The 16,700-nt window shown below is 44.4% G+C and overlaps 1 protein-coding gene across 3 annotated transcripts in view; it reads left to right on the top strand.

Annotated features, from left to right (window-relative positions):
• Window positions 1-435: 435 nt before the first annotated feature.
• Window positions 436-16,700, top strand: part of PHEX (phosphate regulating endopeptidase X-linked) — a 209,195-nt gene continuing 192,930 nt past the window's right edge. Inside the window, exons 1-3 of one of the 3 annotated variants that reach the window (XM_072744476.1) lie at window positions 436-720; window positions 3,275-3,562; window positions 8,828-8,896. In XM_072744476.1, coding sequence (XP_072600577.1) covers window positions 3,445-3,562; window positions 8,828-8,896 — 187 coding nt within the window. In that variant the 5' untranslated portion in view covers window positions 436-720; window positions 3,275-3,444. Of the gene's footprint in view, window positions 721-2,777; window positions 3,563-8,827; window positions 8,897-12,538; window positions 12,581-12,726; window positions 13,172-16,700 lie in introns of those variants that run through there. The other 2 variants (XM_025997451.2, XM_072744477.1) reach the window with 2 other exon arrangements.

Genomic DNA, 16,700 nt, shown 5'->3' on the forward strand with positions numbered 1-16,700 from the left:
GGAAGCCGGTCAAGTGCGGGTGAACATTTTGCTGTGTGTGTGTGTGTGTGTGTGTGTGTGTGTGTGTGTGTGCTGTGTAGGTGAGGATAAGAGGCAGCATCTTCTTTAGTCCAGGATTTCTATAAAGGGCCAGAGACTAAATGAGCTCCACGGGCCATATCTGTGCCGCAGAACTACTCAGCTCTGACCTTGTAGCGTAAAAGCAATCATAGACAATATGTAAACGAGTGGGGGTGACTTTGTTCCAATAACATTTATTTGCAAAAATAGGTGGTGGCCTGGATTTGGCCCATGTGCCCGAGTTTGCAGACCCTTGCTTTTATCTCTTGTAAGCACTCATTATTTCTCTCTACTTTGAACTTCTTTATTTTGCTCTGATTTTTTTTCTGTGCTACAACTTTTTTTTTTCTTTTCTTCTTCTTCTTTTTTTTTAAGATTTTATTTTTAAGTAATCTCTGCACCCAGCATGGGGCCTGAACCCACACCCCTGAGGTCAAGAGTCACACGCTTCACTGACTGAGCCAGCCAGGCGCCCCTGATGTGCTACAAACTTATTTTTAAACGCAGTTTGAGTGCAAGATAATCAACAGCTCCCAAAACGTTGAAAACTTAATACAGAAAATGGCACAGAATGAAGAATGCACCTTCTAATGGGTGATTCACCAGCACCCTTTCTTCTACCAATCCCCCACCTGCTCTCGAGTCTTCTGGACTCCTTTGGTGAGTAAAATAAAACCGCATTACATGAATAACTGTAGTTATTTTCAATACCTCGAAAGTTATTACTTTTATAGATTTGTTATCATTGTTCAATTAATACCTGATTCTATCTGCTTTTGTGTTTCTTCATTTGGGATGGAATGCGTGATAATTTTCCTGTTACAATTAATGGAAGCATGTTTTGGTTTAATGGCTTTTCAGTTTGTAATTGAATGTTCAGGAATGAATTCATGCATGAATTCAGGTTAGGTGAGGAATAGGTGCTTCAGGGCAAGTCTCCATTGCCCTCGCCCCTGGGGAAATCTCCATTCCAAGGTGGGTGAAGGCTCCCCGCAGCTGGCAACCTGCAGCCACCAGTGCATGTCAGTTTGGACCCGGATGGTGTGAAGAGATTCAGAGAAGAAAGCAAAGTGGGAGGAAGTGGCGTCCTGCCTGGGTGGATGTCCTCTCCCTTGTGCGCAGCGGGCTTTGTCAAGCCGCAGACATACAGAGTTTGGCACTGATCCCCTTGCTCGCTTTCCCCTCCCTGTGTGTGCTATGCTGCTTAAGGATGGTCCTTTGGTCTTAGGGTTCTCATCTGCAAACCAGAGATAAAAAAAAATACCTTTGTTATCAAGCATGTAAGTTTACCATGAGGTTAAAATGGGAAATGGACGTGCTATACCTATGCGATATATCATTATCATTTGAGCATTTAGAAGGAATTAGGAAGCCAAAAGACCCCCTAGACAATAGCATCTGAGTTTCCCAAAGCTGTATTTTAATAAAAGAGTGAGTACCTGGACCTAACTCATCCAATTCTCATTGTTCTTATTTCTCCCTTCACTGTTATGGGCCATGAACTGTAGATGCTGGGGCTGTAGGGCTGAACTCGATGGACATGATTCCTGACTTCATAGAGTTCATAGTCTAAGCAGTTCTATGGAGTCAAATCTAAAAACTCTTGGGAGAACCCCATGCTAGGAGCCAAAGGCCTGCTAAGATGTGTTCTAGAATAATAACAACAAAATAACATCAATGGGTAATGAGCACATAATATCTAAGTACACTATGATGTCACAATTTGGACAAAAACTTATGCTCTTCTGCCTTTGGGGCAACATGAAATGAGCAGAACATAAGGTGTGTTTTGGAATAAGTCTAAAACCTTGGAAGAAACCCATGCTGAGGATGTAAGGCCTGACCAAGACCAGCCAGATAGCACCATGAACAGGTGGCTATGTTATCCTGGGCTCAACGGCATCTGTTGAGCTCCGGTGTGACCCACAGGGCCACGGGCACATGTTTTGCATGAGAACTATGCTCTATTGGTTTTCACACGAATCCTCTACCCCCATTCCCACTGTCCTATGAGCTCCAGCAAAACAAAAACAGGTAAGTAGTAATTGTGTTGTGAATTAATGCTATTTTAAAAAATATTTTATTTATTTATTTGACAGAGAAAAAGAGAGAAAGAAAGAATAAGTAGGGGGCTGCAGGCAGAGGGAGAGGGAGAAGCAGGCTTCCTGCTGAACAGGGAGCCTGATGTGGGGCTTGATCCCAGGACTCCAGGATCACGACCCGAGCTGAAGGCAGACACTCAACCGACTGAGCCACTCAGGCACCTGAAATAATGCTATCTATTTCATTGGGTAATAAAATCCATAGCACTGGACTCTCGGTTGCCTTTCCCCATGAATAAAGCAGATTTTCATAATTTAAATTGTTAGCACAATTAAACAAATCAAAGACCCAGTCATCGACTCAGTCTTTCCAATGAAACCAATCGCCTTTGATTTTATCCCGGAGAATCCACTGAAATGGGCGTTTTGTGTAAACACAAAACCATACTAACCAAAGGTGGCCTTGGTGGGGCTGGAGGGCCAGATACCCGAGGGCTCTTCCTATCAAAAGACACAGGGCAAAAAAATCTTTTACCGTATCTTCTGTGGTTGCTAATAGTAATTTGAACACTCACCGGTCTTTTGTACAGTTCTGAGCACCGCAGAGAGGAAGTGCTTTTTCCTTTTCCTTAAAAAAAGTTCCAGTCCAAACCATCAGCCTCTGTAGGTTGTCTTAATTGCTACTTTGCGCTGCACTGGACTAGGACTCTGATTTTTGGCACATGCCGTCATGCACAAAGTTCTTAAAATAAAATGCTCCAGGATATCCCAGGAACTCGTAGAGGGCTTTAAAAAGGGACTTGCACACAGAAACAATATCTTTGATGGAGACAGTTCAGGGAAGCAGAATGATTATTGCAAAAGAATTGCGTGATTCATCGAGACCTTAAAGTGGTTTGGGGGAGTTTGATGAGAATCCAGTTTTGATAAAGACAATTGTTTTTTTCCTCCCAAAGTGACTATACATTTAAATAGCTAAAACATCTGTTCAGCAGCATAGTAAAACATGTACACTCAGAACGCCTGAGAGAAGAGGCTGCCAAATAATCGGTTGAGAGGGACTTTGCTGGGGGGGAGAGCACCAAGATAAAGCAACCACTGTTTGTTTTGTCTGGTCAGGGGGAAAGCCAAGGCAACCAATATTTTGGGTTTCTTTTATTTCATTTGTGAAGAAATATTTGAGAAAGAGTGGCAAGGGAAGATTTCCTGACGGGATTTTTAAAGCTGTCTATTAGTAGAAGAGCAAGAGAACCTTGGATGTCAACGCCTAACAGACTCTTGAGACCAGCCACCAAACCACAAAAAGTGACTTTCTCTTCGCGTGGCCTCTACGTCCCTCCTGATGGAGGCAGAAATGGGGAGCAGCACGGAGACTAGAAAGACAGCCAATAGAGGCACGCGAATCGCCCTGGCTGTGTTCATTGGTGGCACCCTGGTGCTGGGCATGATCCTCTTTCTAGGTAAGTGGGGCGCTGGAGGCCAGGGAACAGGGCAAGTGCAGTTAAGTTTCCTTGGGACTTGCTCTGGCAAACCTGGTCGGGATGCAGGTGGAGGGCTGTTTGCCTGGGTTAGTAGGTGGTGTATCCTTAGCTGCTATTAAATATGCAAAAGGCAAAGGAGACTTTTCTTGAGGAAGCCGAATAAATAAATGCACGCAAGCACCCAACGTATAGTCCAGGATGCCAAATGGGTATAAGGTGGCTTCCGGTGGCTGGAAGATTCGGTTGCACTGGGCAAATGTCTTTTTTTATGCGTTACATTTTACATTTAGCAGAATGAGTGTTTATGAATTCATAGGCAGATACTTTCCTTTATTTTGTGAGGAAAGGCTTCACATTGTGATCAAAACCACGCTGGAATTTTTTTTTCCATTTGACTTTTGTTACTGTTTGCCTGAATGAACCGTGAAATTTAACTTAAAAACTACAAAGCAGTCTTTAAACATGCACCTTAATGGTATTCCTCAATGGCTTTCTAATCCAATGACTCCGGGGGATGAAATTTTAACTCTGCCTTTCTAGATTTAAAAATTAATATGAAGGAAAACAGAGGTCTTCCTTCCAAACGTTTGAAGGGTATTGTGATTCAATGATTTTAATGACTCTTGGTGAGAATGATGTACCCAGAGAGTATATATGATGAAAAGCATATTCTGTGAATACGATTGAAATATTCTGGAAAGGGGAGATGGAGACGGATGTTCTAAAACTGTAGGCATTTGAATCCTTGATTCTTATCCTTTGTATTTTCCTCATACAGCCCCTACTATTTCATTAGCTTGAAAGCTATATAGGAACCAGCCCTATACTTAGGCGATTTTAGGTGCTATCTGAAGGGTAGCAAGTCTGGAAACATTCTTTGGCATGTACAGGTTGCAAGAGGCCATGTTTATTTTGGCAAAGGAAAACCAGTGATTAAACTTTAAAAGAGTTGGGGTTGTGTGGTTGAAAACTCTGCTAAAACCAGTAAACCATCTTTCCATGTTTTCTGTGGCTGCAGATTTAGGAAATTAGATAGGTTTATTGTTTTCTGGTACAGCGAAATGTCCTACTCCTGCAACTGAACCTGGGGCTCTCAGAAACGTTTCTGAGATTTCTCAGCACTTGGGGTTCAGACATGGGTCCTATCCTGAAATTCAAAGATATGGGCATGCCAAGGAACTACACATACTATGTGGGAAGTGAGTACAAAGTTAGACTATTGGGGTTTTGCAAACACTCCCAAACTTAAAAATCCAAATGATGATTGTTTATGTAAAAATAAACATCGTTTTAATGATGTTACTGCTGCTCAAAGCATTTTGAAATTCCACCGTTTAAGAACTACTAGATTCTGAGGCTGTTACATCTTGGTTGGAATGTCCTCAGTGGCAGCACATCTTTGTTCCTGGCGAGGAGATGATTCTTTGGAACTCAGCTCTAAAGTTTTTAGAGCACAGTAAAATTCATGAAGCCAAGCAATGCTATGGGTAAGGGGGCCTGTGTCAAGCAGGAAAAAATAACTGTAGTGTGCCCAATAACCTGGCTCTTACTGCAGATTTCTAAGAGGAGTTCTCTTGGTGTTCGAGAATAGAAGTGTGGCCTCTCTACACCTTCACTGCTCTGTGCCGTCTGTGGACTGGCAACATCAGCACCACTTGGGAGCTTGAGCTTCCCTCCCAAGACATATGGATTCAGAATCTGAATTTTCAAAAGATCCCCAGGTGATTCATTAGCAAATTAAAGTCTGAGAAGCCTCGCTCTAGCTGACCACGTCCACTTGGATGTATAGATATTCGGGGATGTTTGCTTTAAGATACATGCACATTCTTTTGTAGGTTTTTGTCAAACATCTCTGCACCATTTCAGACTTCCTTCCCACCCCCCTTCTTCCCTGCTCAGCCCCCCTGGCTCTGCTACTCGCCTCCACCCTGCACTCAGCGAAGTTCTGGTCTGAAAATCTCCAGGCACCTGCAAGGCAATGCCCTTTGTGACAATATTCTGGTTAAGTCCTCTTCTCTTCAAGGCGCTTCCTGGTTGATATTTTTCTGTCTGTCCAAATTGAGGCACATGCCTGCAATTTCTAGCATCCCTCCTTACCCCTTTGTATATTAGGCTCTGGGCTAATCTCTTTCCTAAACCTTAGTCCTTTTACAGTAAGAGCGACTGCCACTAGCCTTGGGGTGGTCTCAGAGAAGCTAGAAAACTAGAAGTGAAAATGGCAGGTATAACCATACGCCTATAACCAGTTTATTTTAACGTGTCCTTTCTTCTCCTCCTCCTTCTCCCCACCCCCCAGAGTCTATTTCTCAAATGTAATAGTTGGCAAACTTTTTCTGTAAAGGGCCAGATAGTAAACATTTTCAGCTATCTGGGCCCTACAGTCTCTGTTGGCGCTACCTGACTCTGTTGTAGCAAGAAAGTAACCACAGACAAATATGTACACAAATAGGCATGACTATATTCGGATATAATTTGATTTCTGAACACTGAAATTTGAATTTCAGATCATTTTTACGAAATATTATTCTTCTCGTGATTTTTTCCAACCACTAAAAAATATATATATAAAAATCATTTTTAGCTCACGGTCTGTACAGAAACCAGCAGTAGCCTGGACTTGGCCCATGAGCCATAGTTTGCTGACCCCCCACTATATGGTCATTCTCAGGCTGTTGAACTGTGGGTGACTCCACTGCATTCTGAAGTCATTTTTACTGGTTATAGAAAAGTCTAAAATGAGAAACCAAACTGCTCCTTAAGGTTTTTTTTTTTTTAAAAGCACCTAACCAGTAAAAGGTAACATTTTCTTTTTTTATATTAAAAATATTCTCTTTGTTGTCCCACTTTCATTCACCCTCACCTTCACATTATCTGGGCTTGTTGATTCTTATTTATTTGTGGGATCTTAATCCCCCCATGGACATACTGCTTTTCCTTGAGGGGTTAGGTCTGTCTGCATCCCAATTAATTTAATTTAAACCTCCTTTTTACTCATATTCAGATAAAGATATCTAGTTCTGCTTCCTTAGAGGGTTGGGTCAAGAATTCTTTTCCATGAAAAAAAAAAGAATTCTTTTCCATGAAAGCAATTACCCTTTAAATTACCCATTTTATTAGCTTTTTAAAAGAATAAAATAAAGCTACTATCAAGATGGTACTGTCCAGAATCATAACAGTATTATTTATAATAAAGTTTATTTTTCCATTATAAAAAATAACAGAGGCTCATTAAAGACCTTTTGGTAAACATGTAGAGGTAGACTGAAGGGAATATGTCCCCCATGGTTCCATCACGGAATGAAATATTCCATACTAATGTTTATGCTGCACATTTATGTTTTTATCTAATTTTTCTTTGCTCTTTAAAGAAATCAAAACACATCTTTATGCTAAGATCATTCTTTTCTTTTTTTTTCCTTTTCTAAAAGATTTATTTATTCACTTTAGAGGAAGAGAAAGAGAGAGAGCGGGGGGCGGGGTTGTGGGCAGAGAGAGGGAGAGAAGCAGACTCCCCACTGAGCATGGAGCCCAATGCAGGGCTTGATCCCACAACCCCAAGATCACAACCCGATCTGAAATCAGGAGTCCGACGCCCAACAGACTGAGCCACCCATGTGCCCCTAAGATACTTCTTTTCTTAAAAATAGACCTGAGATGTTCCATAGGCAATTTTCTTGTATCTGTAATGTAACAAAGTAAAAAGGTTGTTTGGAGGATGGCTGCAGAGAAAAGAACAAAGAAAAAGCAGGTTCCTCTCAGAATATGGGTGAATCTAGAATACAGATCACCACACTGGCATGAGATGTACAGGTCTTCCATCTCTAGCAGAAATATAGGTATCGCCATGCTTTCTGCTTCTCAGCTGAGGATGCCACAGAAGGCCTTGGCTCCCCTTCACCCCCCACCATCCATCTCTCCACAGCCGGATCTCCAAATGATTCCTTATTTCTGCTCACAGAGTACAGCAATAATGAATTTCCCTTAACTTCCTTGGTTACCAAAAAAATATATATATATATTTTTGAAATCTAAACTCACATCTGCTAATGCCCAGGTGCTGCCTGGAGTTTACAAATAGGGCACCCTTCTGTACTTCTGCAGAAATCCATTTAGATAATATTGCCAGCCAGATGGGGAAAATTAAGCCATTGGTGAAAAGCTAATTCCATCTTGCAGAGTTTTTGTTTTGTTTTGTTCTGGAGGAAGTAGTTGGAAGCTTGGTCCACAAGCTGCATCTGTCTGGTAGCTAGGCTGAGCTCGGTGGGAGGAGAGTATATGAGGTACAGGGCAAATCATGACTCTCTTGCTAGATGACTGAATAATATAGAGTGTACTCCCCCCCCCCCCCGCATCTATGGATGGTTTAGATAAGATTCAGAACTTTAAATGCTACCACACATGCTATTTTTTCTCTTTCTGGCCTGGATTTGCTCCAAATGACATAGTTGTAAGGTTCTTTCCCCACACCCCCATCTCTAAAACAAGAACATAGTTGTAAACAAATGTTTGTTTTAACAAACAAATAGTTTGTTCACAAACAAAGTGAAATTATGAGACCTAAATCATAGATAATTGGAGATAGAAGAGACTTTAGAGATCATCTAGCCCAGTGGCTCTCAAATTTGTGCATCAGAATCACCTGGAGAACTTGCAAAAATGCAGATGTCTGGGCCCCACCTCCAGACTTTCTGATTCAGGTCAGCAATAGGGCTCAGTAATTTGTCTTCCTTTTTTTTTTTTTTCTTAAAGATTTTATTTATTTACAAGTGAGAGAGAGAGAGAGAGAGAAATCAGGAGCAGAGGCAGAGGGAGAAGCAGACTCCCTGCTGAGCAGGGACCCTGATGCGAGACTCCATCCCAGGACCCTAGGACCATGACCTGAGCCAAAGGCAGACGCTTAACCGGCTGAGCCACCCAGGCACCCCAATAATTTGTATTTCTATAGAGCTGCCAGGAGATGCTGCTCCTGGTATCTGGGCACCCCACTCTGAGAAGCAACGGTCTGATTGCACACACTCCTCTTATATTCTAGAGAACCGAATTTCAGAGCAGCCGAGTCTCGCCAAGGTGCTTAGCTCGTGACCGGTCTGGTTCCGTGGCACTGAGCCAACCGGATTTTTGAACGTGTCAATGCTGAGAAGGATGAACTGATACCAAACGTCTAGCATATGTGCCTGACTGTGGGTTACCTGATGGTGGTCTGCTACAAGCCAGTCATTTCTTTATTTTGGTTTGTTTTTTCAGTGAGTCAAGGTTTCTTAAGTCTCCAAGCTAAACAGGAGTACTGCCTGAAGCCAGAATGCATTGAAGCTGGTAAGTCCGTTTTCCATCCTGTGTCAAGTTATCATTATGGTACCTTGGGGAGAGGAAGGGAAAACAGGTGGTATTTTTAGTATTCTGTTTGCTTGAGGTTTACCAAGTACAAAATGCAATTTTGATGAAATTTTAAGTTTACCTTCCAGTCTCAGTGTGAAGTTGTGGAGTGTAGGTTTCCTGTTTTCTTCTTCCTTAAAAAAAAAAAAAAACAAACCCAAAAAACAAAACAGCTGTGCGGTATTCCAAGTCATCATAAGGAAATCGGGAGGGGCTTGGGAAGCCAAATGACTTTTTCTTAAGACTCGAACAGAGAGACCGTCAGCCTTCCTAGGGCCTCAGCTGGATATGGGTCCCTATTTACCCTAAGGAGTCTCTCTGTATCGTTTGGTCCATAGGTTCGACCTGTCTGCATCTGAACAAGGATCCTCTAAATCCCTGCCTCCACTGTCACCTGAAATCACTCTGGGTCCTTCCAAGTCAAACTTTTCTTGAGGTGACCATGTATCAGTGGGTACTCCACAGTTAATATGAGTGTTGAAAGTTGCCTCGGTTTTGGCAGAGTTATTATATTCCCTCTATAAGGAAATAGGGTTAAGGCCTAGATTTGCAGGATCCAGATTGCAGCCCCCTTCCCATTCTTTAAGTGGGCTTAAAAACAGGAGCGTATTTTCCAAGGGGAAAGTCGTAAGGATTAGTTAAGCACATGGCCCTTTCACTTTCGGGCTTAAGGGTTTATTTTATTTTATTATTTTTTAAACATTTTATTTATTTATTCATGAGAGACATAGAGAGAGAGAGGCAGAGACACAGGCAGAGGGAGAAGCAGGCTCCATGCAGGGAGCCCGATGTGGGACTCGATCCCAGGACCCCAGGATCACGCCCTGGGCCGAGGGCAGATGCTCAACTGCTGAGCCACCCAGGCGCCCCGTCCTTAAGGGTTTAATGAATTAATTTGCCAAATACTTATTCCAAGTCAGGCACCGACTCAGCAGTGAAGTTGAATGACCAGGTAGGGGAAGTAAGGACTCTCACTAAACACAAGGTGATCAATTTGGAATAAAAATATCGGCTGGTGGTAATGTTATGCAGAAAATTAAAATATTCAAGTAGAATAATGTGATAGCAAGTGACAGGATGGCTAGATTGAAAAGTCTGAGGAAGGGACGCCTGGGTGGCTCAGTGTTTGAGCATCTGCCTTTGGCTCATGGCTTGATCCCGGGATCTGGGATCAAATCCCGCATCGGGCTTCTTGTGGGGAGCCTGTTTCTCCCTCTGCCTATGTCTCTGCCTCTCTGTTTCTCATGAATAAATAAATAAAATCTTAAAAAAAAGAAAAGTCTGAGGAAATGATGCTGAAATGACCCTGAATGCTGAGAAGGGATGTGTTTTGTGAAGATCAAGGAAAGGGCTTTCCAGATATGGGGAAGAGCTGGGGCAAAGGTCCCAGAGCCGAAGAGCTTACTGGGTAAGGGGCACAGAGCACATGTGATGAGGGTTAGTGGGGAAGCTAGGTGCCAGCGAGGGTGGGTTTTTCCTAAGTGTGTTCCAAAGCTTCTGGAAGGTTTCAGTAAAGACAGAGACAGGATCTTATTAGCATTTAAAAAGATCTCTCTGTGGAGACCTAGGCTCAGGAATCTTTTTGAGCGGAGAAGAGACCATAGGGAGCAAGTTGCAAAGAAGGCAGGAGGTTATTTTGGTGAGCCAAATGGGACGCGATGCTTTCTTGAATTCTAGAGATGGAAAGGCAGGGTGTAGAGGGTTTAGGAGCCAGAGGGTTGCCGAAGGATTTGATGTGGGTTGTGAGAAAAAGCAGAGAATCAAGAGTGATGCTTAGATTTTTGGCAGTGGCAGCTGCTGAGATTGAAAAGACTCAGGTGAAAGAGCTTTTAAATCCAGAGGCCTTATACAAAGGTAATGGATTAGACAATTCCCTCATTTTTTTGGTCCTATTTTTAAGTGGTCAGGATATAATTTTTCCCCAGGCATTGTGTTAAGTGATTTACATGTGTCGTCTCCTAAAATCTTCCTAAGAACCCCATGATGTCAGTGTTCTCCCCAGGCCCAACTACAGCTGAGGATATGGAGGCTTCTGGAAGCTAAATAACTTGCCCAAGGTCACGTCCTGAGTTAGCTACGAGGCTGGGCTTCAGGTTCTTGTCCGTTGCTCTGCATCAGTGCTTTGGTGTGATGAGGCGGAGCCACTTAACTCTTTGGCCTTGGTCCTGTCTTGCTTTCTTCTAACAATAGACCTACTAGTGTCTGGTGACCAGACGACCCTTGCAGCTTCTCCATCTCATCCCGGGAAGGGTGAGGACGATTCGGGGATTCCCGTACCCTTCCCTGTTTCCAGCTTGAGCAGCTGACCTCGAGTTTCCCCGTGGAGAGAAGATGACCTGAAGTAGAGTGGGGCACCAGGTGGGGCTGTCAGAGGTCATGTTTTAGACTTCATGTCACCTTGTGATTTTGCCGAGGTTGAGTCCTTGCAGGTGTGTGAAACTGAGACTTTTGAACTAAAAAATTTGCAGTTTCAGTTTGGGCAACTTTTTGTATGGAGAGCCACTTATTATACGAGATTTGTCTCTTTATTACAAATCAATAATGCAAGAGTAAAACTTACAGAATGCCATTTGATAATGTCGCCTCCTGCCAGCTAGTGTGTTTTGCCTCGCTGCCAGGTTTTTTATTTTCACATTGGTGAATGGCTTTCTAATATTGAAAAAAATACTGATTTTTTTTCTGTTTCTGTGACGAAAGGCTCACCAAGGATTCAGCCTCTTTAGTGTAACATGAGCCTCACGGTGCTTAGGGGCCTGCAGAACAGCTGTTAGGTACACAGTGCAGAAACGTGTCCCCGGGAAGGTCTCAAATGAGAAGCAGCGCAAAGGTGAGGGAGACGCGCGCGCCTGCGTGCACAGGAGGGTGGCGGGGGGGGGGGGGGGGGGAGAGTGTGGGGTATGTGTGTGTGTGCGTGCGTGCATGCGTGCGTGCATGGGGCCGCGTGTGTGAGTGGGCCTGCGGTATATGTGTGTGTGTGCGTGCGTGGGTGCGTGCGTGCATGCATGGGTGCGTACGTGTGTGCATGGGGCGGCGTGTGTGAGTAGGCCTGTGGGGTATGTGTGTGCGTGCGTGCGTGGGTATGTGTGTGTGTGCGTGTGTGCGTGCATGGGTGCGTGCGTGAGTGGGCCTGCGGTATATGTGTGTGCGTGCGTGGGTGCGTGCGTGCATGCATGGGTGCGTACGTGTGTGCATGGGGCGGCGTGTGTGAGTAGGCCTGTGGGGTATGTGTGTGCGTGCGTGCGTGCGTGGGTATGTGCGTGTGTGCGTGCGTGAGTGGGCCTGCGGTATATGTGTGTGCGTGCGTGGGTGCGTGCGTGCATGCATGGGTGCGTACGTGTGTGCATGGGGCGGCGTGTGTGAGTAGGCCTGTGGGGTATGTGTGTGCATGTGTGCGTGCGTGCGTGCATGGGGCCGCGTGTGTGAGTGGGCCTGTGGGGTATGTGTGTACGTGCGTGCGTGCGTGGGTATGTGCGTGTGTGCGTGAATGGGGCCGCGTATGTGAGTAGGCCTGTGGGGTATGTGCGTGCGTGTGTGCGTGCGTGCGTGCATGGGGCCGCGTGTGTGAGTAGGCCTGTGGGGTATGTGCGTGCGTGCGTGCGTGCATGGGGCCGCGTGTGTGAGTAGGCCTGTGGGGTATGTGCGTGCGTGCGTGGGTGTGTGCGTGCGTGCATGGGGCCGCGTGTGTGAGTGGGCCTGTGGGGTATGTGTGTACGTGCGTGCGTGCGTGGGTATGTGCGTGCGTGCGTGAATGGGGCCGCGTATGTGAGTAGGCCTGTGGGGTATGTGCGTGCGTGCGTGGGTGCTTGCGTGCGTGCGTGCATGGGGCCGCATGTGTGAGTAGGCCTGTGGGGTATGTGCGTGCGTGCGTGCGTGGGTGCGTGCGTGCGTGCATGGAGCCACATGTGTGAGTAGGCCTGTGGGGTATGTGCGTGCGTGGGTGCATGCGTGCGTGCATGGGGCCGCATGTGTGAGTAGGCCTGTGGGGTATGTGCGTGGGTGCGTGCGTGCGTGCATGGGGCCGCGTGTGTGAGTGGGCGTGCAGGGTAGGAATTCAGAAGGTGGAAGCCTTTGCGTCCTGGAGCGCTTCCGAGCAGGTGCCACCCCTTTGTCAGACTCCTCCTCTCTGTAGCTCTGTTTCCCGGTTTCCTCCTAATTCCTCTTTCAAAGTAGGATGTGGAGAAGGACTACAACGAGGAAAGGACATGCTAATGCCGGGTAAGGGCAGACGGGCTGACTCCAGTTCGAAGCCTGATCTGGCCACTCAAAAGCCACATGATCCTGGGTCAGGGAAACAACCGTCCTGAGCCTCCTGTTTCCATCTGTAAAGCGGGAGCGCCCTTTTTTCTTAGCATATGGGATGTGAGAATAGAAAAAAATAAGGGTGCTTGTTGTGGTACTAATCCAGGTCCACAGTGTGTGGTTCTTAACCCCAGACCCAGAAAACATCCTGTCAGTTGGCAAGACTGGACCTGATTTCAATTCCTGTGATGGCAAAGCTAGATTCCACCTCATGTGAGACTGTTGTGGACTTGGTTTTTCCCACCTAGGAAAGTACGCATACGTTTCTTCTGGAATTATTAATGTGGTTGCTTCGGGAGTGCCACTCCAGACATTGCTGGAGGTAGTATATCATCTGTGGTATATGCACTGTATTAGCTTTCTAGTATCTGAAAACCTATGAGCTCTGAAAAATCTCGCAACTCAGGAGTTTCAGATAAGTGTTTGTGGAATTACAATAGCAAAAATTTGTATGTATGGTTGCCACTTTACATACACGATGTTCAGGATGCTCAGTTAAATTTGAATTGCAGGTAGACAACAACCGCTGTTTTTGTGTCTGTGTCCCCTGCAATGTTGGGTACGTACTTAAACTATAAAAGCCATCGGTGATCTGAAATTTGAATTTCAGTAGGTTTTCTGTATTTTATCTGGCAACTGTATTTATTTGTCAATGTGCCTGACACTGTTCTAAACACTTCGCATGTATTTACTCATTTAATTCTCATGAAGATCTTGTGGGGGTACAGTTGTTATCCCTTTTTGCAGATGAGGAAACTGAGAGGTTAAGTAACCTGTCCAAGGTTACATAGCTTTTGCATGGTGTTCCCGGCATTTAAACCCAGGTGGTCTGGCTCCAGATGATGCTGTACTTTCTGAAAAGGGCTTACCATGATTCCTGGCACAGAGGGAATGCTCAATATTAATAATGTTACTATTACCACCACCTTATCCTTAGAGCCCTGATTGAACTTAAGAACTCAGTCTGGTACATGGGGTGTGGTGCCTCCATCTCCATATAAACACTAGTAGGAGACCCCATAACCACTTACCTTATGTGCAGTAACTTGAGAGAACACATAATCTGACCTTTCATAGTTTTCTTTGATCATCATGTTTCTTTATTAAAACAAGCCTCTTTGAGTTTTCTCCATGGAACTAAGCGAGGGGAAAGGAGTTGTGGTGTCTTGACAACTACAGTCCCTTGCAATTTGAAGTCTCAGTTCCCCTACAGAAAGTGCAGCTCTGTGCCCAGCTGGGAATGATGAATGATGAATGGGGAGGTTGAAACTAGAGTTTTCCCACTCAGTGGGCTGACTTCCAAATTCTGTGTGAATGATGTATTTCCCCACTCTATGTCAAGGCTGAGGTCAGAGCTGATCTTGCAATTTTGTAGGTACCTGCAAGAATACTGAGGAGATAGAGAGGATACATTTTAGGTTGGGGGCCCGGGAGAAGTTTGGGAAGGTGGCCAGAAAACAATGTGCTTAAGTGAATAAAAATGTGTGTGAGGGTTCTTTTCTGTGACTGTAAATATTGTGTGGCACTGAGACTTGTATAATCATTGCCCCTGGGGTGTCACATAGCAGATTTGTTCTGTGGCCACACAGACAGAATAATTATAAATATAAACTGAAATAAAGGTTTTGTATGTCCTAGCTTATTTGCATTTGTCCTAGCTAATATTGATGATAAAATAGTAGCAGCAAGTAAAAATGTAATTGGAGACCATTGACGTAATTCAGAAAGATGAAAATATTAAGCCAGTTTTAAATTTATCAAACTTCAAAAACTAGTTTTTTTATTTTATTTTTTAGAGAGAGAGCACAAGTGGGGGGGTGGGAAGAGAAAGAATCTGAAGCAGGCTTCACACTAAGTGTAGAGCCTGACGTGGGGTTCGATCTCCTGACCCTGAGATCATGACCTGAGCTGAAATCAGGAGTTGGATCCTTAACCTACTGAGCCACCCAGGTGCCCTTCTCAACTAGTATTTTTGCTTTGATTTTTTTTTGGGTGGGGGAAAGTGCTGGAGATTTTGAAGTCCTACAGAAACTAAGATATTTCTCTATTATTCACTTTATCAAGGACAAAAAGCTGTTGAAAGTTTTCATAGCAAATCTAGGCTAGAAAAATATCTAGCCTTAGTTTTAAACCTGGAGGACACACGTGACCAAACTGATAATCAGCATATATAAATATATGCAGATTGTACTTCTTTTATTTGGGCAATTCCTTCATATTTAGCTGAAAACTCATTGGGTTTTCATTACTTCAAATAAATATATTCTGGCATTAATTAAAGTGTGAAAATTACTCAGAATGTCTTTTTTCCAATGTCATTAAAATACTGGCTGCCTTTTTTTTTAGTGCATATCTTTTTTTTTGTTAGAGTGGTAGCCAGCAGTGATACGACAGTTGAAAGAGAGCTGGAGTTCAGTATTGGGAATTTTGGAATCTTTCCATTTTTTTAAAGATTATATTATTTGAGAGATAGACTGCGGGTGCAAGAGAACATAAGTGAGGGGATCCCTGGGTGGCTGAGCGGTTTAGCATCTGCCTTCAGCCCAGGGCATGATCCTGGAGACCTGGGATTGAGTCCCACATCGGGCTCCCTGCGTGGAGCCTGCTTCTCCCTCTGCCTGTGTCTCTGCCTCTTTCCATCTCTCATGAATAAATAAATAAATAAATAAATCTTTAAAAAAAAGAGAGAGAGAACATAAGTGAGCACAAGCAGGGTGTGGGACAGAGGGAAAGGGACAAGCAGACTCCCCGCTGAGCGTGTAGCCCAATGTGGAGCTCAATCCCAGGATCCTGAGATCATGACCTGAGCTGAAGTCAGATACTCAACTGACTGAGCCACCCAGGTGCTCCAAGAACCTTCTCATTTTTCTATGAAAGATTTATTTTAAAGCTCATAGATACGTCTTTCAGTACGCACAAACTTCCTCGTTGACTGTGTTTCATGTGTAATCATGTGTGTGCTTATGAAAGAGGAAGAAATGGCAAATCAGTCGTTTGTGTCTTTCTGTTAATTTAAACATGTACTCAGTTCTGCCCTGAGGCCTGGGTGAGAGGGGCCCCTGCCCTGGGCCCTCATTTACAATGCTCCACTTTGCTCTCCTCTGGCCATGCCGCTCCCCTAATTCAGGGGCCAGGTCAGCAGCCCTATCCTTTTACAACCCAGAATTCCCTGCTAAAGAGCCCTGAACCTCCCTGTTGGGCCCGTGGGGAGGTCTCTTCCAGGGGTTCATTCCTCTGAGAGCTACACTGAACATCCAAGGGCTCAGGAATTCATACCTGGCTTTTGAGGTTTTTATGGAAATATATTGTAAATATATCTTTTAAATATTTCAATATGACCTATGGGCCTCAGTTTCACTCAGATTTTGCTGCAGAACAAGCTACCCCCAAACCTTAGAGTCTTGAAACAAGTGATTTATTATTTCTTCTGATTCTGTGAGTTCAC

Source organism: Vulpes vulpes, chromosome X, assembly GCF_048418805.1.
Source record: "Vulpes vulpes isolate BD-2025 chromosome X, VulVul3, whole genome shotgun sequence".
In the NCBI taxonomy this organism is placed as follows: Eukaryota; Metazoa; Chordata; class Mammalia; order Carnivora; family Canidae; genus Vulpes; species Vulpes vulpes.